Below are 24,158 nucleotides of genomic sequence, written 5' to 3'. Positions count from 1 at the left end.
TGGGATCACTGCCGCAGATTGTTACATTCCTAGTAATAATGTCAAATATAGAAGCGTAAAAAAGTTTCCAATGAGACTGGAAGATTCCAGTCACATGACTAAAATAACGACCCTTCTACTTGTGTTAAAGCTTTGTGAATTCGGGTTCGTTCCCCATACGGGCCACCAAAAAAAAAGCTTTGTAAATTGAGCCCCATATGTTGTATTTTAAATTTCAGTTTTAGTTCTATAATTTTATATTTATTTTTTACTTTTTATCTTATTCTTTCATTGTCTTTATTTGATGTGAGGTACAATCTGTGTTTGTAATCGTCAATTTATCCTAAGAATGGACCGGAGGGCTGAGGACAAAGTGAGGGAACGTAAAGTAGACTGCAGTATAATATTCAACACAAGGAGGTGATCACACTTATTGTCAGTGGAACGCAACAACAGGAAGTGATGTCGGGTACAGACAGGAAGTGACATCAGGTACAGACAGGAAGTGATGTAGGAGTATAAATTGTTATTTCCGGGTGAAAGGTTAGTTGGGAGGAAGTGTAGAGGAGACATTGCTGGAACTGGCAGCAGAGGAGGTAATAATTTAGAGCTATTTACACAACTGTCCATCCAGAGCCTCTAGTTTATAGACCGGATACATCCTAAATATAGACCCATTTATCCAACTGTCCATCCAGAGCCTCTGGTTTATAGACCGGATACGTCCTAAATATAGACCCATTTATCCAACTGTCCATCCAGAGCCTCTGGTTTATAGACCGGATACATCCTAAATATAGAGCCATTTATCCAACTGTCCATCCAGAGCCTCTGGTTTATAGACCGGATACATCCTAAATATAGAGCCATTTATCCAACTGTCCATCCAGAGCCTCTGGTTTATAGACCGGATACATCCTAAATATAGAGCCATTTATCCAACTGTCCATCCAGAGCCTCTGGTTTACAGACCGGATACATCCTAAATATAGAACCATCTATCCAACTGTCCATCCAGAGCCTCTGGTTTATAGACCGGATACATCCTAAATATAGAACCATTTATCCAGCTGTCCATCCAGAGCTTCTGGTTTATAGACCGGATACATCCTAAATATAGAACCATTTATACAACTGTCCATCCAGAGCCTCTGGTTTATAGACCAGATACATCCTAAATATAGAACCATTTATCCAACTGTCCATCCAGAGCCTCTGGTTTATAGACCGGATACATCCTAAATATAGAACCATTTATCCAACTGTCCATCCAGAGCCTCTGGTTTATAGACCGGATACATCCTAAATATAGAACCATTTATCCAACTGTCCATTCATTGTCTGATCTGTGTCTGCCTCTTGTCCTCCATAGTTACATGCCTGCGTTGCCTGAGTCCTTGTCCTACGTCCTTGAAAACCATTTTAACTCTTTGGTTTAGGCTTGACTCTTAAGCCATTGGCCAGCAACCATCACATTTTTTTATTAGGTCCTGGGGGCAGTCGAGTACCAGTAGGCCTGTTTGCTTTAACAGAATGGGGACTACTATCGGTGAAGCTTCACTTGCTAGTTATGGTTGCTTACCTCGGGTACTGTAGTAAGGATTTCAAAAACACAGACCTGCCTGGAGAGGTGATTAAGATTCTGGGAAATCTGTAGTGATAATTGCTGCTTTCTTTGTCATTACACAGGTTTACAATATAGTTAAGAAAATACCCAATAAACCATTACAATTCAGAGGCTGTGTTCATGGGACATTTACCACCAAGGTGCCTTCATCTTACTGCCTAAAAAAAGACAGAAACTGTGGCAAAAAACATTCTAGAAGTCACCAAGAACTTTACTGATCTGCTGACAGGAGAGGTGAGGAGGATTCTGGGAATTCTGGGACATTATCCAGTAACAGACAAGGGATGTGTCTGGATGGTGACTGTATCATTGTGTGTGTCAGGTTCCTATAAGGTGTCAGGATGTCACTGTCTATTTCTCCATGGAGGAGTGGGAGTATTTAGAAGGACACAAGGATCTCTACAAGGACGTCATGATGGACAATCAGCCGCCCCTCACATCACCGGGTAAGTGGAGACTTTATTGTAAAGGAGAGAGCAGTACGGAGGCTCCACCTAGATCCCCCATCATCTGATAAACACATAGAAACAATGTATTCAGTCAGTGTGTGTGTTTCCTACAGATGGATCCAGTAATGGGAACCCACCAGAGAGATGTCCCCGTCCTCTGTATTCCCGGGATTCCACACAGGAAGGTCACACCATCCCCCACCATCATCAGGTCGGTGGGACTGAGCATGTAGACCTAAAAATGTATTCTAGCCCATGAAATAAGCTTCTTCTATAAAAATTCTGGTCCCTTTTTTATAAACCTTGTGTTTTCAGGGTGAGGAACTGAAAGACATCAAAGTCGAGCTCAAAGAGGAAGAAGAAGAGAGGTTGGTGAGTGGAGATCAGCAGTCTATGGAGGAGGGAGGTCCTCTGTATTGTCGGGATTCCACCCAGGAACATCATAGCTATACAGAGAATGATCAGGTAGATGGGACTAGGCAGAAGGAATTCAAAATAGTTCTATTATTTTACGTAACAGTGACTATTACAGATGTTCTGTTTTATCATATTTGGGGTTTAGGGTGAAGAACTGAAAGACCTCAAAGTTGAGGTTAAAGAGGAAGAAGAAGAAGAAGAAGAGAGGTTGGTGAGTGGAGATCAGCAGTGTATGGAGGAGGGGAAGAGGATTATGGATATTAAACAGAAGCAATCTACTCTACTTATAGATACAGGTACACAATAAATACTAAATGCAGAAACACTTCACATTTTAATTCTACTTCTATGGAATCCTCCTATCCCCTCAAAGCACTTTTCAGGTTCTTCATCCACCCCCCCCCCCCCCCCCTCTGTCCCTCTCCTCATTTGAAGCTCTCTGTATTCTCCAGTTTCGATGAAAATTGCTGTGACCTATTGGTCTCCTGGACCAATATCAAGCTTCCTTGATGACTTCTCTGCCTGGCTACCCTACTTTCTCTCTTCTGAAAATTCCAACAATCATTCTTTATGACTTCTACATCCCTGTTATTGTCAACACTCCCACTGGCGGAAAGTCCGATCGTGTGTACGGGGTGTTACTCTTGGACCTCTCTGCTGCCTTTGATGCAGTTGACCACCCCCTTCCTCCTCAAAAAACTGTATTTGCTTGGTCTCTATGGCTGCCCTCTCTGTTGGTTTGAATCTTACCTATCTCACCGCACCTTCAGTGTCACTTACAACTCTACTTCCTCCTCAACAACACCTCTTACCGTTGGGGTCCCTCAAGGTTCTGTCCTTGGACCTCTACTATTCTTGATCTACACGTCCTCCCTGGGTCAGCTGATAGCCTCCCATGGCTTCCAATGCCATTTATATGCTGGGGACACCCAAATTTATCTCTCTACGCCTCAGCTCACCCATCAGTCTCCTCAAACATCACTGATTTACTAACAGACATATCAGCCTGGATGTCACATCACTTCCTCAAACTCAATCTATCTAAAAACGAGCTCATAATATTTCCTCCCCCACGTGCCCCTTCCCCTGACTTCTATGTTAAGATCAATGGCACAACTATCAGTCTGTCCCCTCATGCCAGGGTGCCAGGGGTAACCTTAGACTCTGAACTCTCCTTTCAGGCCCACATCCAAATCCTGCCACCTCAACCTCCGCAGCATCTCCAGGATACTTCCCTTTTTAACCAATGAAACCGCCAAGCTTCTAATTCACTCCCTGATTATCTTGCGCCTCAACTACTGCAACACCCACCTCATTGGCTTACCCTTACATAGACTATCCCCCCCTTCAGTCCATCATGAATGCTGCTGCCAAATTCATCCACCTTACAAACCGTTCAGTGTCCTCCACCCCTCTCTGCCAATCCCTCCACTGGCTTCCATTCAGTGTCCTCCACCCCTCTCTGCCAATCCCTCCACTGGATTCCATTCAGTGTCCTCCACCCCTCTCTGCCAATCCCTCCACTGGCTTCCATTCAGTGTCCTCCACCCCTCTCTGCCGATCCCTCCACTGGATTCAATTCAGTGTCCTCCACCCCTCTCTACCAATCCCTCCACTGGCTTCCATTCAGTGTCCTCTACCCCTCCCTGCCTTCCATTCAGTGTCCTCCACCCCTCTCTGCCAATCCCTCCACTGGCTTCCATTCAGTGTCCTCCACCCCTCTCTGCCAATCCCTCCACTGGATTCCATTCAGTGTCCTCCGCCCCTCTCTACCAATCCCTCCACTGGATTCCATTCAGTGTACTCCACCCCTCTCTGCCAATCCCTCCACTGGCTTCCATTCAGTGTCCTCCACCCCTCTCTGCCCATCCCCCCACTGGCTGCCATTCAGTGTCCTCCACCCCTCTCTGCCAATCCCTCCACTGCCTTCCATTCAGTGTCCTCCACCCCTCTCTGCTGATCCCTACCAGGGGTGGACTGACCATTGGGCCACTCGGGCACTGCCCGAGGGCCCCATGCCACTAGGGGGCCCCATCAAGGTTGCCAGCCTCAGTAAAACCAGTATGTAAAAATTTGTGGTTTTTTTTTTACATCTGTCTCTGAAATGTTACTTATTGACATCATTTTGGTCTAAAAATCCTGAGATTATAGCTGCCCCACCTCTCCAGTAGCTTCTCAGCCAATAGAAGCATGTCTGTGTATACTGTCTGTGTGTGTTTGTGTTTACTGTGTGGCCCCATAATCTCTGATTGCCTGGGGGCCCCATGATCTCCTATTGCCCGGGGGCCCTATAAGTTGTCAGTCCTCCCCTGATCCCTACACTGGCTTCCATTCAGTGTCCTCCACCCCTCTCTGACAATCCCTCCACTGGATTCCATTCAGTGTTCTCCATTCCTCTCTGCCAATCCCTCCACTGGATTCCATTCAGTGTTCTCCATCCCTCTCTGCCAATCCCTCCACTGGCTTCCATTCAGTGTCCTCCATCCCTCTCTGCCAATCCCTCCACTATCCTCCATTCAGTGTCCTCCACCCCTCTCTGCCAATCCCTCCACTGGATTCCATTCAGTGTCCTCCACCCCTCTCTGCCAATCCCTCCACTGGCTTCCATTCACGCAACAACTAAAATTCATAGTACTAACAATAATTCTTCTAACTATTATACTGTGTTTTCACTTTCTCTATCAGCTCATCCCCCATAGCTATTACCTTTTTGTATCACTTGACCCTCCCTCTTAGAGTGTGAGCTCTAACGAGCCGGGCCCTCTGATTCCTCTTGTACCAAATTGTAATGTAACTGTAATGTCTGCCTTTATTTTGTTAAGCAGTGCGCAAACTGAAGCTATATAAATCCTGTATAATAACTATGAGTATAAAGTATATATTTACATTGTTAGATTGGATGAAAAAAAGACATAGACCACACATTTGACAATTCCTATATCAGGTTGAGGACGGCACAGTGGTGTAGTGGTTAGCACTCTCACCTAGCAGTAAGAAGGGTCACTGGTTCAAATCCCAACCACGACTCTACCTGCCTGGAGTTTGCATGTTCTCCCTGTGCCTGCGTGGGTTTCCTCCGGGTACTCCGGTTTCCTCCCACAATCCAAAAGACATGCAGGTAGGTTAATTGGCTTCTGTCCAAAATTGTCCCTAGGATATGAATGGTGACCTAGGATTGTGGGTGCCTTAAGGGTAGGGACCAATGTGAGTGTGCAATGTACAGGGATAGGGACAATTGTGGACACTCACTCAGGTTGAACTGGATGGACTGGTGTCTTTATTCAACCTTACTAACTATGAAACTATGAAGGTCCCCTCATCATATGAGGGGACTTCAATATAATGTCATGTTCCCAACAAATGAGGAGTAGATACTGTACACCATATGAAAGGTCCATCTCCATTCCTCAATATAATGTCATGTTCCCAACAAATGAGGAGGAGATACTGTACATCATATGAAAGGTCCATTTCCATTCCTCAATATAATGTCATGTTCCCAACAAATGAGGAGGAGATACTGTACACCATATGAAAGGTCCATCTCCATTCCTCAATATAACGTCATGTTCCCAACAAATGAGGAGGAGATACTGTACACCATATGAAAGGTCCATCTCCATTCCTCAATATAACGTCATGTTCCCAACAAATGAGGAGGAGATACTGTACACCATATGAAAGGTCCATCTCCATTCCTCAATATAATGTCATGTTCCCAACAAATGAGGTGGAGATACTGTACACCATATGAAAGGTCCATCTCCATTCCTCAATATAATGTCATGTTCCCAACAAATGAGGAGGAGATACTGTACACCATATGAAAGGTCCATCTCCATTCCTCAATATAACGTCATGTTCCCAACAAATGAGGAGGAGATACTGTACACCATATGAAAGGTCCATCTCCATTCCTCAATATGATGTCATGTTCCCAACAAATGAGGAGGAGATACTGTACATCATATGAAAGGTCCATCTCCATTCTTCAATATAACGTCATGTTCCTAACAAATGAGGAGGAGATACTGTACACCATATGAAAGGTCCATCTCCATTCCTCAATATAACGTCTTGTTCCCAACAAATGAGGAGGAGATACTGTACACCATATGAAAGGTCCATCTCCATTCCTCAATATAACGTCATGTTCCTAACAAATGAGGAGGAGATACTGTACACCATATGAAAGGTCCATCTCCATTCCTCAATATAACATCATGTTCCCAACAAATGAGGAGGAGATACTGTACACCATATGAAAGGTCCATCTCCATTCCTCAATATAACGTCATGTTCCCAACAAATGAGGAGGAGATACTGTACACCATATGAAAGGTCCATCTCCATTCCTCAATATAACATCATGTTCCCAACAAATGAGGAGGAGATACTGTACACCATATGAAAGGTCCATCTCCATTCCTCAATATAACGTCATGTTCCCAACAAATGAGGAGGAGATACTGTACACCATATGAAAGGTCCATCTCCATTCCTCAATATGATGTCATGTTCCCAACAAATGAGGAGGAGATACTGTACATCATATGAAAGGTCCATCTCCATTCTTCAATATAACGTCATGTTCCTAACAAATGAGGAGGAGATACTGTACACCATATGAAAGGTCCATCTCCATTCCTCAATATAACGTCTTGTTCCCAACAAATGAGGAGGAGATACTGTACACCATATGAAAGGTCCATCTCCATTCCTCAATATAACGTCATGTTCCTAACAAATGAGGAGGAGATACTGTACACCATATGAAAGGTCCATCTCCATTCCTCAATATAACATCATGTTCCCAACAAATGAGGAGGAGATACTGTACACCATATGAAAGGTCCATCTCCATTCCTCAATATAACGTCATGTTCCCAACAAATGAGGAGGAGATACTGGCCTATGATAGCGATCACATGATATCCCAGACTTCCCGAATGTAAGACTTCAAAAATATTTTTAATTTTTATTTTAAATCCGTTTACAGATGGACGCATTATTTTGAATATCTTGGAGGGAGATCCACTTTTTTCTGTAGCTTTTAAGTCCGAAGATGATGACATCACACAATGTTCTCCAGGAGAAGATCCCGTTACTCCAACCGCACATCACAGACCTTACCATCTGGAGGGATCCAGGGATCCTTCTAGTCCCGAGGAACCTTCTGATAAATCCCATACTATGACATCAGATGTCCAACTGAAATCCCACATTGCCGATCAATCAACACATCCATCCAATCCCTCGTTGGGCCACACAGGAGAACCTTCATGGTCACTTTTAGATTGTGATAACTATCACCTTAATAACAGTGCGCTGCCTAAACAACAGAAACCTCCGCCAGGTGCGCGTCGTTTTCCATGTTCGGTGTGTGGGAATTTCTTCACTAGTAAAGGGCACCTTCTTATACACCAGAGAGTTCACACGGGCGAGCGTCCCTTTTCGTGTTCGGAGTGCGGGAAAAGTTTCTCTCGGAAACACCACATACTTATCCACCAGAGAACCCACACCGGTGACCGTCCTTACTCATGTTCAGAGTGCGGGAAATGTTTCTCTGAAAAAGGAAGACTTCTTGTACACCAGAAGACTCACACGGGCGAGCGCCCTTTTTCATGTTCAGAGTGCGGGAAACGTTTCATTCAGAAATCGTGCCTTAATAGACACCAAGAGGTTCACGCGAATGAGCGTCTTTTTTCATGTTCGGAGTGTGGGAAAAGTTTTGCTTCACTAAGGCAGCTTCTTTTACACCAGAAAATTCACACGGGTGTGCGTCCTCATTTGTGCTCGGAGTGCGGGAAAAGTTTCATTGAGAAAGGAGACCTCGTCATACACCAGAGAATTCACACAGGCGAGCGTCCTTATTCATGTTCAGAGTGCGGGAAATGTTTCCCCAAGAGAGGAAGTCTAAAACAACACCAGAGAATTCACACAGGTGAGCGTCCCCACCAGTGTTCGCAGTGCGGGAAATGTTTCAAGCAGAAGTATGAACTTACTGCACACCAGATAATTCACACGGACGAGCGTCCTTTTTCATGTTCAGAGTGCGGGAAAGGTTTTAATCGGCAAAGGGACCTTGTTATACACAAGAGAAATCACGTGGGCGCCTATTCATGTACAGAGTGCGGGAAGCTTTTTCCAGAGGAAGGAAGCCTAATTAAACATCAGCGATGGCACACGGGGGAGTGTCCTTTTTTGTGTTCGCAGTGCGGGAAATCTTTCAAGCAGAAAGATTCATTTCTTGCGCACCAGAGAATACACACGGGCGAGCGCCCTTTCACATGTACCGAGTGCGGGAAAAGTTTCATTCACAGTGGGAGCCTGGCTAATCACCAGAAAATTCACACAAGCGAGCGTCCTTTCTCATGCACGGAGTGCGGGAAAGGTTTCATTCACAACGTAGACCTGATCAAACATCAGAGGGTTCACACGGGCGAGCGCCCTTATCGATGTCAAGAGTGCGGGAAATGCTTCGCACTCCAAGGAAATCTAACTACACATCGGAAAATGCACGCCGCCCAACACTGTTGACAACTGTATAGAGATTTTTTTTTACCAGTTGGAAACATCTGGTACATAGAACAATTGTAGTATATAATAATAAAAAAAAATCTTTAAACCTTTTTGTTGCCAGAGCTTTTTTTTTTTTTTTTTTTAAGAGCTTGTTTTTATTTTATTTATTAATTCATTATTTTGCACACACATTAAAATCATGCAAAGTTGTCAATCAGATATTTCTAACACACATCATAGACATTCTTATAATTACACCTAAAAACACATTCTGCTACTCATCCTGAGTATAGGGATACCACGTATGTGAGACTTTTTCACAGCCTAGATCCATAGAGAGGCCCAAAATCCAAGGAGCACCTTTTGGCTTTCAAGGGGCATAAACGACGTGTCTAATTTCCTAACTACCTTAAATTTTTGGAAGCCCTAGAAAATCAGGACAGCAGAAACGCCAACAAAATGACCCAATTTTGGAAAGCAAACACTCCAGGGTATTTTCTGAAAGGCATAGGGAGTCTTTTGAAAATGTGTCATTTTTTGCCACAAGTTTTTTGGAAAATGCAGGAAAAAATGAAAATGGATTATTTTATTTTTTTTACGCAAAGTTGTCAATTAATAGAATATTTTTCATACACATCATATACATACTTATAATTACACCCTAAACACATTCTGCTACTCCTCCTGAGTATGGAGATACCCCATGTGTGAGACTTTTTTTTTTACAGCCTCGATCCATAGAGGGGCTCAAAATCCAAGGAGCACTTTTGGGCTTTCAAGGGGCATAAACTTCTAATTTCCTGACTACCTATCGCAATCTATTGAAGATGTAATATTTTTTGCCAAAAGTTTTTGGAAAACGCAGGAAAGAAAATGAGAGTATTTATTTTACACCGAGTTATCATTATTATTATTGTTATACACACTTTATATAGCTTTATAAGGAGCCAGCAGCTATTTTTATACACAACGCCTATTTACCAGATATTGGAGGTGAGAGGCTGGGGGAAATAGGTGGTGCACTTAATAAGCACTGAAGTTTGCAGTGGATTGTCACTTTTGGAAATGATTTCTACACTTTCTGCATGAACTTTATTTTTGCAAGTTTTTCAGTCATCAGTGCACGTTTCTGTGGACAATCACTTGTCAATATTGATTATTTTATATTTAATCACTGGATTAATTTCTTCACGTATTTTCACTTCATATACAATTTGTTTTGTACGTTCTTTTGCATTTGGATTATCTATGCAGATATATTTTTTGCACTATATATGCTGTATTTATCATATAGTGGGATAGTATCTTACTTGCACTATATTTTTGTTATTAACATTCATTGTATATGTATAAGCACTTTAGGTAGCGCCGCATTTTTATTTACACTAATTTATACACTTTATATAGCGGCAACAGTTTACGCAGCACTTTACAATGTATAGGGGGGGGGGGGGGAAACACAATTACAGTACAGTTCAATACAAAAGGTACAGGAGAGCCCTGCTCATAGAGCTTACATTCTAAAGAGAGGGGGTGGTGGTACAAAAGGTAATAGCGTTGTTGATTAATAAGATATTTCTAACACACATCATAGGCATACTTAGAATTACACCCCAAATCACATTGTTTTATGCCTCCCGAGTATGGGAATACCACATGTGTGAGACTTTTTCATAGCCTAGATCCATAGAGTGGCCCAAAATTGAAGGAGCACCTTTTGGGCTTTCAAGGGGCATAAACTCCGCATCTAATTTCCTGACTCTACCTCTTAGCCCTTGTACACACGGTCTGAGATTCCGACAACCAAATCCGTCGGATTATGTCCGTTGGATCTTGTCCGAAACCGTTGCATACACACGGTCGGACAAAGTTGTCGAAAAATCCGATCGTTCAGAACGTGATGACGTAATTTCGTTACGATGGGACTACGTTCAGGCTAGTAGCCAATAGCTTTGATGTAGGAATTTGATCTGAGCATGCGTGGCACTTTGTCCGATCGAAATTCTCTACACATGATCGGAGTATGTCCTATCGGACCAGTTTGTCGGAAAATATTTCCAGCAAGTTGGAAAATTTGGTCCGACGGATATTCCGACGGAAACAGTCCGATGCATACCACACACAGTCGGATTATCCGACAACACGGTCCGATAGGACACATTCAGATGGATTCTCCGACCGTGTGTACAAGGGCTAAGAATTTTGGAGGCCCTGGAGCATCAGGACAGCAGAAACACCCACAAAATGACCCAGTTTTGGAAAGAAAACACTCCCAAGGTATTTTCTGAAAGTCATAAGGAGTCTTTTGAAAATGTCATTTTTTGCCACACATTTTTTGGAAAACGCAGGAAAGAAAATTAGAGTATTTATTTTACACAGAGTTGTTGATTAATAAGATATTTTTAACACACATCATAGGCATAATTAGAATCACACCCCAAATCACATACTTTTATGCCTCCCGAGTATGGAAATACCACATATGTGAGACTTTATCACAGCCTAGATCCATAGAGTGGCCCAAAATCCAAGGAGCACCTTTGGGCTTTTAAGGAGCATAGACTATGTATCTAATTTTCTGACTATACCTATTATATTTTTGGAGGTCCTGGAGCATCAGGACAGCAGAAACATCCACAAAATGACCCCACTTTGTAAAGCAAACACTCTAAGGTGTTTTCTGAAAGGCATACTGAGTCTCTTGAAAATTGTCATTTTTTTTGCCAAAGGTTTTTGGAAAATGCAGGTAAGAAAATTAAAATGTTTTTTTTTTTAACGCCATTCCCAAAGTATAATGCACCCTGCCCTGTGCTCACCCTCACTCCTATTTACTTCCCCATCCCCACTTTCAGGTCACCTCCCCATCCCCGAAAAGTATACTGCACACTCCCATTTTTCTAAATCTACTAAAATGTACTGGAGATTTTAGTAGACTAAAATACGACTAAAACTAAAATGGCATTTTAGTCAAAAGACTATGACTAAATTTGACATCAAAATGAACACTGGAGCCAACCAAAAGTGCTGCTGTCCTTCTGGGCAGATTAGCTAAAGTCTGCAGGCACTTCAACATAGTTCCAGCTCAGGGAAAGCTGGGTTGCCTACTTCTAAAGCTGCCGAGAGCCATTTGGATGAAGTCTGCTGAGGACCTGGCCTGAAGGCTCATAGTGCATGGCATGGCTGGTACTGGAAGAAGGCATCCACGTACACGGTGACTCGGTAGGTAGAAGCTTGAGACAGAGAGATCTTAGAGACTGTTGTTGCTGAACCCCCGGGAGAGACTGTTCCAGTTGCTGGCTTTGGGGTGCTTCCATAGTGGGAGACTATGTTCCCTTCACCTCCGAGAACTCACCAGTAGTGATGGCCGAACGGTTCGCCCGGCGGTCGTTTCGCGGCGAATTTCGGCTGCTCGCGGTCCGCCCGATCGGCGGTCTATTGCCGCCGTTCGCGCAGCGGACTTCCGTGTTTACTGTGTAAAAGAACTTTGACCTATGATGACACATCCATCATGGGGTACAGGACAGCCAATTGAGACATTACAGCACATGGACACTTGGACATTCCCCCTAACTTATAAATACACCCGATCCGGCGGCCATTTTACATTCTTTCTTCTGTCACTATAGGGAGAGGTTGCTGTGTGGAGCAGGGAGAGATTGCAATCGCTAGCTATTTGGTACACAAAAGTTCTTTTCAGTACTGGTATAGGTGTTAGGTGTAGTTAAGGATATAGGTTTGAGGCAGTGCTGTGCTAGTGATTGTTGCAGCAGCCTGAGTGTCTTTTGTCAGTGTAGAGAAAGGGACAGGACGGTGTGTGCTGCAGGGACAGTCAGTTTAGTCATTAGCTGTTACTATCAGGTCCACAAAAGTGCTATTCCAGTTATTGTTCCAGCAGCCTCTGTTTTGTCAGTTTATATAGGGACAGGCAGGAAGCTGTGTGTGAGGCAGCGAGGGTCAGTTTATTCAGTAGCTGTTACTATATTAGGTCCACAAAGGTTCTTTTCAGGACTGGTATCAGTGGTACGGTAATAGGCTTGTACACGTATAATATTCTTTCTTCCAAATATAGAAAGAATATTATACTTGACTGCTGCCCTTCTGCTGCAGTTTGCTAATCAGTCACAACCTACTTGTTCCACAAAGGTCCTTATAAGGACTGGTAACCTGGTGTAGGGTGCTACAGTACATAGGGTTGAGTGAGGTACCGTCTGCTATTCCGTAAGGACTGGTATAGGTCCACAATACATAGGGTTGAGGTGCACTACTGCTGACCGCTGCCCTATACTGCAGCAGTCCTTCATCAGTATAGGGACTGACGTACAGTCTGCTAATCAGTCACACACAACCTACTTGTTCCACAAAGGTCCTTATAAGGACTGGTAACCTGTTGTAGGGTGCTACAGTACATAGGGTTGAGTGAGGTACAGTCTGCTATTCTGTAAGGACTGGCATAGGTCCACAATACATAGGGTTGAGGTGCACTACTGCTGACCGCTGCCCTATACTGCAGCAGTCCTTCATCAGTATAGGGACTGACGTACAGTCTGCTAATCAGTCACACACAACCTACTTGTTCCACAAAGGTCCTTATAAGGACTGGTAACCTGGTGTAGGGTGCTGCAGTACATAGGGTTGAGTGAGGTACAGTCTGCTATTCCGTAAGGACTGGTATAGGTCCACAATACATAGGGTTGAGGTGCACTACTGCTGACCGCTGCCCTATACTGCAGCAGTCCTTCATCAGTATAGGGACTGACGTAAAATGAATGAGGCATAGATCTCGGAGGAATTCAACACATGTGACCAGTAGACCATGTATATGTCTATAAACAATTTTTTAAATCGAGCACACAGACCTTCTTTCTTCATTTGGCTCACTTCCTTGTCCAAAAAAAGCACACCGTACTATATGCCCGTACCCTCCTCTTTGAAGAGGTTGAGCGGTGTCATATTTCTACTGGGGCTGCTTATTATGAGGGGCTCCCACCATCCCTGTGCTGTGCTGACTTCATCCTGGGGCTGCTTATTATGAGGGGCTCCCACCATCCCTGTGCTGTGCTGACTTCCTCCTGGGGCTGTACCTCTGCTGTGCATATTATGAGGGGCTCCCACCATCCCTGTGCTATGCTCATTATGAGGGACTCCCACCATCCCTGTGCTATGCTCATTATGAGGGTCTCCCACCATCCCTGTGCTATGCTGACTTCCTCCTGGGGCTGCTTACGGTGCAGGTGTCAGTGCTGTATATCACGGTGCTGGTGTTAGTGCTTTATGTCACGCTGCTGATGTCAGTGCTCTCTATCATGGTGCTGCTGTCAGTGCTGTATATCACGGTGCTGGTGTTAGTGCTTTATGTCACGCTGCTGATGTCAGTGCTCTCTATCATGGTGCTGCTGTCAGTGCTGTATATCACGGTGCTGGTGTTAGTGCTTTATGTCACGCTGCTGATGTCAGTGCTCTCTATCACGGTGCTGGTGTCAGATGACTCTATCACGGTGCAGGTGTCATTGCTGTATGTCACGCTGCTGGTGATCATCTCCTGCACCCTCTTCTTTGCCTACCCTGGTCCCTGACCTTCCCTCTCCTCCATTGCCTTCATGCGCTCCACAGTCCTGAATTGTCAGAACAATTTCCCATATAAAAAAAGAATGCTTGTAGTTGTCGATCCCAGATTCACCTCATACATGTGTTATGTCATTGGCCATGTGGTGGGACTATGTTTGCACAGCTAATAATTATTTTGTGGCTGCAAATTTGACCTATAGGTTTGCAAAGTTCGCCTCCCATTGAAGTCAATGGGGCCCGCCGCGAACGTCACGGTTCGTGAACTATCGGCCACGTTCGCGGTCCACGTTCGCGAAACGTCCCGTCGGAAGTTCGTCCATCACTACTCACCAGAGATTTTTGACCCCTTATTACAGCAAATGGGTCTGATGGAGCTTTTCCCCTTGGGATGTTTCCCGTGTGGCTCCACCAACTCACTTTATAACCTCATATCAGGCAGATGGAGGAAAGATCCACATTGCAAAAAAAAAAACATTTATTTAAAATAAACAGACAACATTAAAATGCAAGATCATGTGCTAAAGTGCATTTGCCAAGCATCCGATCCTCTTGGCTGGTGGCTCCGCTGTCCTTCCAGCTTTGTGGATTGACCCTAATATCATGTATTGGAATTGCCAATTTGCTTTTCAGTCTATAGTCTCATATTTATACATTTCTGTTTATTTTCTATATAAATGTTCTATTTATTTATAAATTCTTATCAAAATGCTGTTTTTTTTTTTTTTTGTTTCATTCTTTTATTGTCTGGATTTGATGTGAGGTATAATCTGTGTGCGTAATCATCAATGTGACCTTATAGAAGAATGGAACCCGAGACAAAAGGGCAAAACAATGGAACGTAACATAGACAACGGTATTTATATTCAACATAGGATAGGGATCTCATGTATTGTCAATGGAACGCAAACAGGAAGTGATGTCAGGTGTAGATAGGAAGTCACGTTGCGTATAAACAGGAAAATCCAGGTGAGAGGTGAGTCGAGAGGAAGTAGAGAGGAGACATTGCTGGAACTGGCACTAGAGGAGGTAATAAGATTATTTTTTTATATACAACCAGTAAACCCCCCCCCCCCCGTCATGTCCGTCCTCTTCTTCCATAGTCACCATGATGTGTATTATGGTTTATAGACCAGATACATCTTAAATATAGAACCATTTATCCAACTGCCCATCCAGAGCCTCTGGTTTATAGACCGGATACATCCTAAATATAGAACCATTTATCCAACTGTCCATCCAGAACCTCTGGTTTATAGACCGGATCCATCCTAAATATAGAACCATTTATCCAACTGTCCATCCAGAGCCTCTGGTTTATAGACCAGATACATCCTAAATATAGAACCATTTATCCAACTGTCCATCCAGAGCCTCTGGTTTATAGACCGGATACATCCTAAATATAGAGCCATTTATCCAACTGTCCATCCAGAGCCTCTGGTTTATAGACCGGATACATCCTAAATATAGAACCATTTATCCAACTGTCCATCCAGAGCCTCTGGTTTATAGACCGGATACATCCTAAATATAGAGCCATTTATCCAACTGTCCATCCAGAGCCTCTGGTTTATAGACCGGATACATCCTAAATATAGAACCATTTATCCAACTGTCCATCCAGAGCCTCTGGTTTATAGACCGGATACATCCTAAATATAGAATCATTTATCCAACTGTCCATCCAGAGCCTCTGGTTTATAGACCGGATACATCCTAAATATAGAGCCATTTATCCAACTGTCCATCCAGAGCCCCTGGTTTATAGACCGGATACTCTGGTTTATAGACCGGATACATCTTAAATATAGAGCCATTTATACAACTGTCCATCCAGAGCCTCTGGTTTATAGACCGGATACATCCTAAATATAGAACCATTTATTCAACTGCCCATCCAGAGCCTCTGGTTTATAGACCGGATACATCCTAAATATAGAACCATTTATCCAACTGTCCATCCAGAGCCTCTGCTTTATAGACCGGATACATCCTAAATATAGAACCATTTATCCAACTGCCCATCCAGAGCCTCTGGTTTATAGACCGGATACATCCTAAATATAGAACCATTTATCCAACTGTCTATCCAGAACCTCTGGTTTATAGACCGGATACATCCTAAATATAGAGCCATTTATCCAACTGTCCATCCAGAGCCCCTGGTTTATAGACCGGATACATCCTAAATATAGAACCATTTATCCAACTGTCCATCCAGAGCCTCTGGTTTATAGACCGGATACATGCTAAATATAGAGCCATTTATCCAACTGTCCATCCAGAGCATCTGGTTTATAGACCGGATACATCCTAAATATAGGACCATTTATCCAACTGTCCATCCAGAGCCTCTGGTTTATAGACCGGATACATCCTAAATATAGAACCATTTATCCAACTGTCCATCCAGAGCCTCTGGTTTATAGACCGGATACATGCTAAATATAGAGCCATTTATCCAACTGTCCATCCAGAGCCTCTGGTTTATAGACCGGATACATCCTAAATATAGGTCCATTTATCCAACTGTCCATCCAGAGCCTCTGGTTTATAGACCGGATACATCCTAAATATAGAACCATTTATCCAACTGTCCATCCAGAGCCTCTGGTTTATAGACCGGATACATCCTAAATATAGAGCCATTTATCCAACTGTCCATCCAGAGCCCCTGGTTTATAGACCGGATACTCTGGTTTATAGACCGGATACATCCTAAATATAGAGCCATTTATCCAACCGTCCATCCAGAGCCTCTGGTTTATAGACTGGATACATCCTAAATATAGAAATATTTAGGTAGGTGTGGAGATTTCTGGAAGGTCACATGACATCACTCATATCTAGTAATAAAAAACACAGACCTGACTGGAGCGGTGAGGAGGATTCTGGGAATGCACTTAGTGATAATTTCATTGTGCATAGGATTAATGAAGTTGTCAAGAGGACATCTGGATGGTTAAAAACGAAGAGCCAATCCCATGATCCATCTTTAGAAGGACACAAGGATCTCTACAAGGACGTCATGATGGACAATCAGCCGCCCCTCACATCACCGGGTAAGAGGAGACTTTATTGTAAAGGAGAGAGCAGTACGGAGGCTCCACCTAGATCCCCCATCATCTGATAAACACATAGAAACAATGTATTCAGTCAGTGTGTGTGTTTCCTACAGATGGATCCAGTAATGGGAACCCACCAGAGAGATGTCCCCGTCCTCTGTATTCCCGGGATTCCACACAGGAAGGTCACACCATCCCCCACCATCATCAGGTAGGTGTAGAGTAGAGTTGGAGCATCTACAACTTAAAAATGATTCCAAACTATATGAGATAATCATTTCTGATGTCTCTGGGTATTAGTGCTCATGTTTTGAGGACAGTCTTTTTTTATCATTTTGTGGTTTTAGGGTGAAGAACTGACAGATATAAAAGCCGAGGTGAAGGAGGAAGAAGAAGAGTCCTATGTGACGGGTGATCAGCGCTGTATTAAGGAGAATGTGGTTATGGTGACAATTAAAGAGGAGGAATCTTCTCCAGATATCAGTTCAAGTGAGTAACGAGGAGATGTGGTTCACGCTTTACTTTTACAATGTTTAAGGTTTCAAAACAGTTTATAAACAACATAAATTCAGGATGTTCTTTTCAGTCTTGTGCCATTTCTTCTCTCTCTGGGGTCATCAACTGTAGCGCTCAATTTTCTGACAATGTTCTGTAGCATTACCTACACTGCTTTGGTGATATCAGAAGTTGAACCCGGGAACCCCTCCACTGCTCTACGTCATATCCATGGAATTTCTTTATTCTTTAGTGGGTTGTAATTATTTTTACAAAATGAGGTGGAGGAAGGTCCATCAGTAGGCTTCGCCATACCAAGTTCATCAACACACAAATACTGGTGCCCCATATGGTTTGGATATACTGTATCGCTGATCTGGTCTGATCGATTTCTTGTTGGCTCTTATGATTGTACCCAATTCAGTGCCAGAGCTCTATGAAAGCTTTAAATGCTGTACTGATATGTTTGACTGCCGAATACAAGAAGTATAAAAACTAACATAACATATATTAAACATTGCTTTCCAACAGATCCACAGAATTTTTGGAAGGTCGAGACATTGGAAAGACATCTTATTATATCTCCAGATTGTAACACTGAAGATAGTGACGTTGGAAAATATTCAAGGGTAACATTTTACCAACTGGCAAAATCAAGGGATCCTTCTAATCCTGAGGAACCTTCTGATAAATCCCATACTATGACTTCAGATGTCCATCTAAGATCAATGGATCCTTCTAATCCTGAGGAATCTTCTGATAAATCCCATACTATGACTTCAGATGTCCATCTAAGATCAATGGATCCTTCTAATCCTGAGGAATCTTCTGATAAATCCCATACTATGACTTCAGATGTCCATCTAAGATCAATGGATCCATCAAATTTTGAAGCATCTTCTGATACATCCCATATTCTGACGACTTCAGATGTCCATCTAAGGTCAATGGCTCCTTTTAATCCTGAGGAATCTTTGGTTAAATCCCATACTATGACTTCAGATGTCCATCTAAGATCAATGGGTCCTTCTAATTTTGAGGCATTTTCTAATGAACCCCACACTATGACTTCAGATGTCCTTCTAAGGTCAATGGATCCTTTTAATCCTAAGGAATCTTTGGACAAACCCCGTACTATGCTTTCCTATGTCCATCTAAGATCAATCAGTCCTTCTAATTCTGAGGAATCCTCTCATACATCTCATACTATTGCTTCAGATGTCTACCTAAAATCAAAGGATCCTCCTAATCCCAAGGAATCTTATAATAAATCTCATACTGTGACTTCAGATGTCTACATGAGTTCAATGGATCCTTCTAATCCTGAGGAGTCTTTTCATAAATCCCATGCTATGGCTTCAGATGTCCATCTAATATTAATGGATCCTCCTAATCCTGAGACATTTTCTGATAAATCCCATACTATGACTTCAGATGTCCTCCTAAGGTCAAAGGATCCTTCTAATCCTGAGGAACCTTCTGATAAATCCCATACTATGACTCAACATGTCCATCTAAGATCAATGGATCCTTCTAATCCTGAAGAACCTTCTGATAAATCCCATACTATGACTTCAGATGTCCATCTACGATCAATGGAACCATCTAATTTTGAAGCATCTTCTGATACATTCCATATCATGACGACTTCATATGTCCATCTAAGATCAATGGGTCCTTCTAGTCCTGAGGAATCCTCTCATAAATCCCATGCTATGGCTTCAGATGTCCATCTAATATTAATGGATCCTCCTAATCCTAAAACATTTTCTGATAAATCACATACTATGACTTCAGATGTCCTCCTAAGGTCAAAGGATCCTTTTAATCCTGAGGAATCTTTGGACAAACCCCGTACTATGACTTCATATGTCCATCTAACATCAATGAATCCTTCTAATCCTGAGGAATCTTCTGATAAATTCCATACTATGACTTCAGATGTCCATCTAAGATCATTGAATCCTTCTAATCCTGAGGAATCTTCTCATAAATCCCATACTATGACTTTGGATGTCCATCTAAGATCAATGGATCCTTCTAATCCTGAGGAATCCTCTCATAAAACTCATACTATGACTTCAGATGTCCATCTAAGATCAATGAATCCCTCGAATCCCAAGGAATATTCTAATAAATCCAATACTATGACTTCAGATGTCTACTTAAGATCAATGGATCCTTCTAATCCTGAAGAATCCTCTCATAAATCTCATCCTATTGCGTCAGATGTATATCTAAGATCAAAGGATCCTCCTAATCCCAAGGAATATTCTAATAAATCTCATACTATGGCTTCAGATGACCATCTAAGATCAATGGATCCTTCTAATCCCGAGGAATCCTCTCATAAATCCCATACTATGACTTCAGATGTCCATCTAAGATCAATGGATCCTTCTAATCCCGAGGAATCCTCTCATAAATCCCATACTATGACTTCAGATGACCATCTAAGATCAATGGATCCTTCTAATCCCGAGGAATCCTCTCATAAATCCCATACTATGACTTCAGATGTCCATCTAGATTCTCATAGTGCTCACAGATCAATAGATCCAATCAATCCCAAGAAATCTTCTATAAGCCATGAGGGAGTTCCAACAGAAGAGAGTTCATTGTCAGGTTCAGTGTATGGAAAAACTGTTACGGAAAACAAAAACCTTCTTGCACACCAGAGAACTCACACAGTTGAACATCCTTATTTATGTTCAGAGTGCGGGAAATGTTTTACTGAGATAGGAACACTTTTTGAACACCGGCAAATTCACAGAGATGAGGGTCCTTTCCCTTGTTCGGAGTGTGGGAAATGTTTCACTAAACAAGAAAAGCTTATTGCACACCAGAGAACTCACACAGGTCAGCATCCTTTTTCATGTTCAGAGTGCGGGAAATGCTTTTCTAGCATAGAAGACCTTCTTATACACCAGAGGTGTCACGTGAGAGAACGCCCCTATTCATGTTCAGAGTGCGGGAAATGTTTTACTCTGAAAGGAGACCTTGTTAGGCACCAGAGAATTCATACGGGTGAGCGTCCTTATTCATGTTCAGAGTGCGGGAAATGTTTCACTCGGAAAGGGGCACTTTTCAAACACCAGAGAATTCATACGGGTGAGGGTCCCTTGCCTTGTTTAGAGTGCAGCAAATCTTTCACTCACAAGGGAAACCTTCGTAGACACCAGAAAATTCACACGTATGAGCGTACTTTCCCTTGTTCAGAATGCGGCAAATCTTTCATTAAAAAGGAAAAGCTGATTGTACACCAAAGAACTCACACGGGCGAGCGTCCATTTTCCTGTTCAGAGTGCGGGAAATGTTTCACACAGAAAATCTCCCTTCTTATACACCAGAGAAATCACACGGGCGAGCGACCTTTTTCCTGTTCAGAGTGTAGGAAATGTTTCACCAACAAGGGAGACCTCGTCAGACACGAGAGAATTCACACGGGCGAGCGCCCTTATTCGTGTTCAGAGTGTGGAAAATGTTTCACCGTGAAAGGGGACCTGGTCAGACACCAGAGAATACACACGGGGGAGCGTCCTTATTCGTGTTCAGAGTGCGGAATATGTTTCACTCAGAAGGGAGACCTTGCGAAGCACCTGAGAATTCACACGGGCGAGCGCCCTTATTCGTGTTCACAGTGCGGGAAATGTTTTACAGAGAAAGGAGATCTTGTTAGACACCAGAGAATTCACACGGGTGACCGTCCCTATTCGTGTTCAGAATGCGGGAAACGTTTCACTGAAAGAGGAGACCTTGTTAGACACCAGAGGATCCACACCGGGGAACGTCTCTTTTCATGTTGAGAGCAATTTCTTACATACCAGAGAAGAGGCCATGAAGCGTCCTCGCCAGTGGCAGCCCATCCATAAGGGGCGCCCCACCAATCCATGTGCCCAGCCCCTAATCCCCATACAGGGTGCCAGATGCCTGGATTTCAGTGGGGTTTTTGGAAGCACATGATAAGATTCTAAGGCCCTAACTGGCTTAAAAAAAGTAAACAATATTCGCTATTGTCTTCCTGATTCTTCTCCCGGCCAATCAGGAAGCGAGGCCTGAGACCCCGATTAACCAGGAAGTCTCAGGACCCCACTTAGGACTCCCTGGGCAATCGGCTCTCAGGACTCCACTTAGGACTCCCTGACCAATTGGGTCTCAGGACTCACTTAGGACTCCCTGGGCAATCGGCTCTCAGGACCCCACTTAGGACTCCCTGGCCAATCGGGTCTCAGGACTCACTTAGGACTCCCTGGCCAATCGGGTCTCAGGACTCACTTAGGACTCCCTGGCCAATTGAGTTTCAGGAACACCTTAGGACTCCCTGGCCAATCTGGTCTCAGGACCCCACTTAGGACTCCCTGACCAATCGGGTCTCAGGACCCCACTTAGGACTCCCTGACCAATCAGTTCTCAGGTCCCCACTTAGGACTCCCTGGCCAATTGGGTCTCAGGACCCACTTTAGACTCCCTGGCCAATCGGTTCTCAGGACCCACTTTGGACTCCCTGGCCAATCGGGTCTCAGGAACAACTTAGAACTCCCTGGGCAATCGAGTCTCAGGACCCACTTTGGACTCCCTGGCCAATCGGCTCTCAGGACCCAACTTAGGACTCCCTGACCAATCGGGTCTCAGGACCCCACTTTGGACTCCCTGGCCATTCAGCTCTCAGGACCCACTTAGGACTCCCTGACCAGTTGGGTCTCAGGACCCCACTTAGGACTCCCTGGCCAATCGGTTCTCAGGACCCCACTTAGGACTCCCTGGCCAATCGGCTCTCAGGACCCCACTTAGGACTCCCTGGCCAATCGGTTCTCAGGACCCCACTTAGGACTCCCTGGGCAATCGGCTCTCAGGACTCCACTTAGGACTCCCTGACCAATTGGGTCTCAGGACTCACTTAGGACTCCCTGGCCAATCGGTTCTCAGGACCCCACTTAGGACTCCCTGGCCAATCGGTTCTCAGGACCCCACTTAGGACTCCCTAGCCAGCCAATCGGCTCTCAGGACCCACGTCCTGTTCTGCCGGGAGAATAAGCAAGGACTGCTTGGCCCCGGGTCTTCCCTCAGCTGGAGCGAGGAGCATCAGCCCTGCTCCAGAACCTCCTCATCTCCTAAGGTAAGGCCGCCTTCCCCTCCATCTCCTGCAGTGGGGGGGGGGGGGGGTTGTGGTGGTGCGATTAAGGGGGGGAGGTTTGTTTGCCACCCACCCCAAAATATTGAGCACCAGCCGCCACTGGTCCTCACTGCGTTCAAGGAAATGTTTAATTTTAGGAATTAAGTCCTAGTATGAATTACACTTATGCAAATTACGCCATGGAAATTGCCCAAAATATGGGCAATACGATGGCAATTGTAACATGGAGGTAGCGTACGGACAATAATGTGAAACTATGTGGGGCAACAAATGAGGAACTGGAATAATATGTGGACAATTGTATTAATATACGAGAAGAAACAAGCTTTGGAAGCAATAAAATTTAACAATGAAAACTAGAGCCTAGTCTGCAAGTGAATAAAAAAGTGTGTATATGAGTCTAGCCTACTGGATACAAAAAGGATCCATTTCAAAAATGTACCCAACACATAACATCCAATCTTTATTTTCACCCTTATATCTGTAGTAATTAGGGCATCTGCAGGGCATTCGTACATAGGTGTACAGTGCAGAAGGGACAGAGAATGTAGTGTGGATGGTGGAGGAGAGCTGTCGGAGAATGTAGTGTGGATGGTGGAGGAGATCTGTCGGAGAATGTAGTGCGGATGGTGGAGGAGATCTGTCGGAGAATGTAGTGTGGATGGTGGAGGAGATCTGTCGGAGAGTGTAGTGTGGATGGTGGAGGAGATCTGTCGGAGATTGTAGTGTGGATGGTGGAGGAGATCTGTCGGAGAATGTAGTGTGGATGGTGGAGGAGATCTGTCGGAGAATGTAGTGTGGATGGTGGAGGAGATCTGTCGGAGAATGTAGTGTGGATGGTGGGAGGAGATCTGTTGGAGAATGTAGTGTGGATGGTGGAGGAGATCTGTCGGAGAATGTAGTGT

General features: G+C 43.8%; 2 protein-coding genes across 2 annotated transcripts in view; both read left to right on the top strand.

Annotated features, from left to right (window-relative positions):
• Positions 1-23,612, top strand: part of LOC143955498 (uncharacterized) — a 97,726-nt gene extending 74,114 nt beyond the window's left edge. Inside the window, exons 11-14 of the mRNA XM_077465535.1 lie at positions 17,488-17,621; positions 17,738-17,835; positions 17,972-18,113; positions 18,651-23,612. Of these exons, the coding sequence (XP_077321661.1) occupies positions 17,488-17,621; positions 17,738-17,835; positions 17,972-18,113; positions 18,651-21,925 (3,649 nt within the window). The 3' untranslated portion in view covers positions 21,926-23,612. The remainder of the gene's footprint in view (positions 1-17,487; positions 17,622-17,737; positions 17,836-17,971; positions 18,114-18,650) is intronic.
• On the top strand, positions 496-9,104 carry LOC143955654 (uncharacterized). The gene is made up of 7 exons (XM_077465756.1): positions 496-575; positions 1,669-1,840; positions 1,929-2,052; positions 2,169-2,266; positions 2,371-2,520; positions 2,618-2,768; positions 7,472-9,104. The coding sequence occupies exons 3-7, from the start codon at positions 1,968-1,970 to the stop codon at positions 9,010-9,012; spliced, it is 2,025 nt and encodes a 674-aa protein (XP_077321882.1). The 5' UTR covers positions 496-575; positions 1,669-1,840; positions 1,929-1,967; the 3' UTR covers positions 9,013-9,104.
• Positions 23,613-24,158: the final 546 nt, after the last annotated feature.

This window comes from Lithobates pipiens, unplaced genomic scaffold, assembly GCF_037356315.1.
Source record: "Lithobates pipiens isolate NorthernLeopardFrog02 unplaced genomic scaffold, aLitPip1_a1.2 Scaffold_35, whole genome shotgun sequence".
Classification (NCBI taxonomy): domain Eukaryota; kingdom Metazoa; phylum Chordata; class Amphibia; order Anura; family Ranidae; genus Lithobates; species Lithobates pipiens.
The sequence above is the reverse complement of the archived record's forward strand: the minus strand, read 5'-3'. Positions and strand labels throughout refer to the sequence as shown.

Excerpts from the sequence above, each read along its gene's own strand:
- LOC143955654 (XM_077465756.1), top strand. The coding sequence starts at position 1,968 with ATGGAGGAGTGGGAGTATTTAGAAGGACACAAGGATCTCTACAAGGAC. Across the intron at positions 2,267-2,370 it reads CCATCCCCCACCATCATCAG|GGTGAGGAACTGAAAGACAT; the intron begins GTCGGTGGGACT and ends TTGTGTTTTCAG. Across the intron at positions 2,521-2,617 it reads GCTATACAGAGAATGATCAG|GGTGAAGAACTGAAAGACCT; the intron begins GTAGATGGGACT and ends TTTGGGGTTTAG.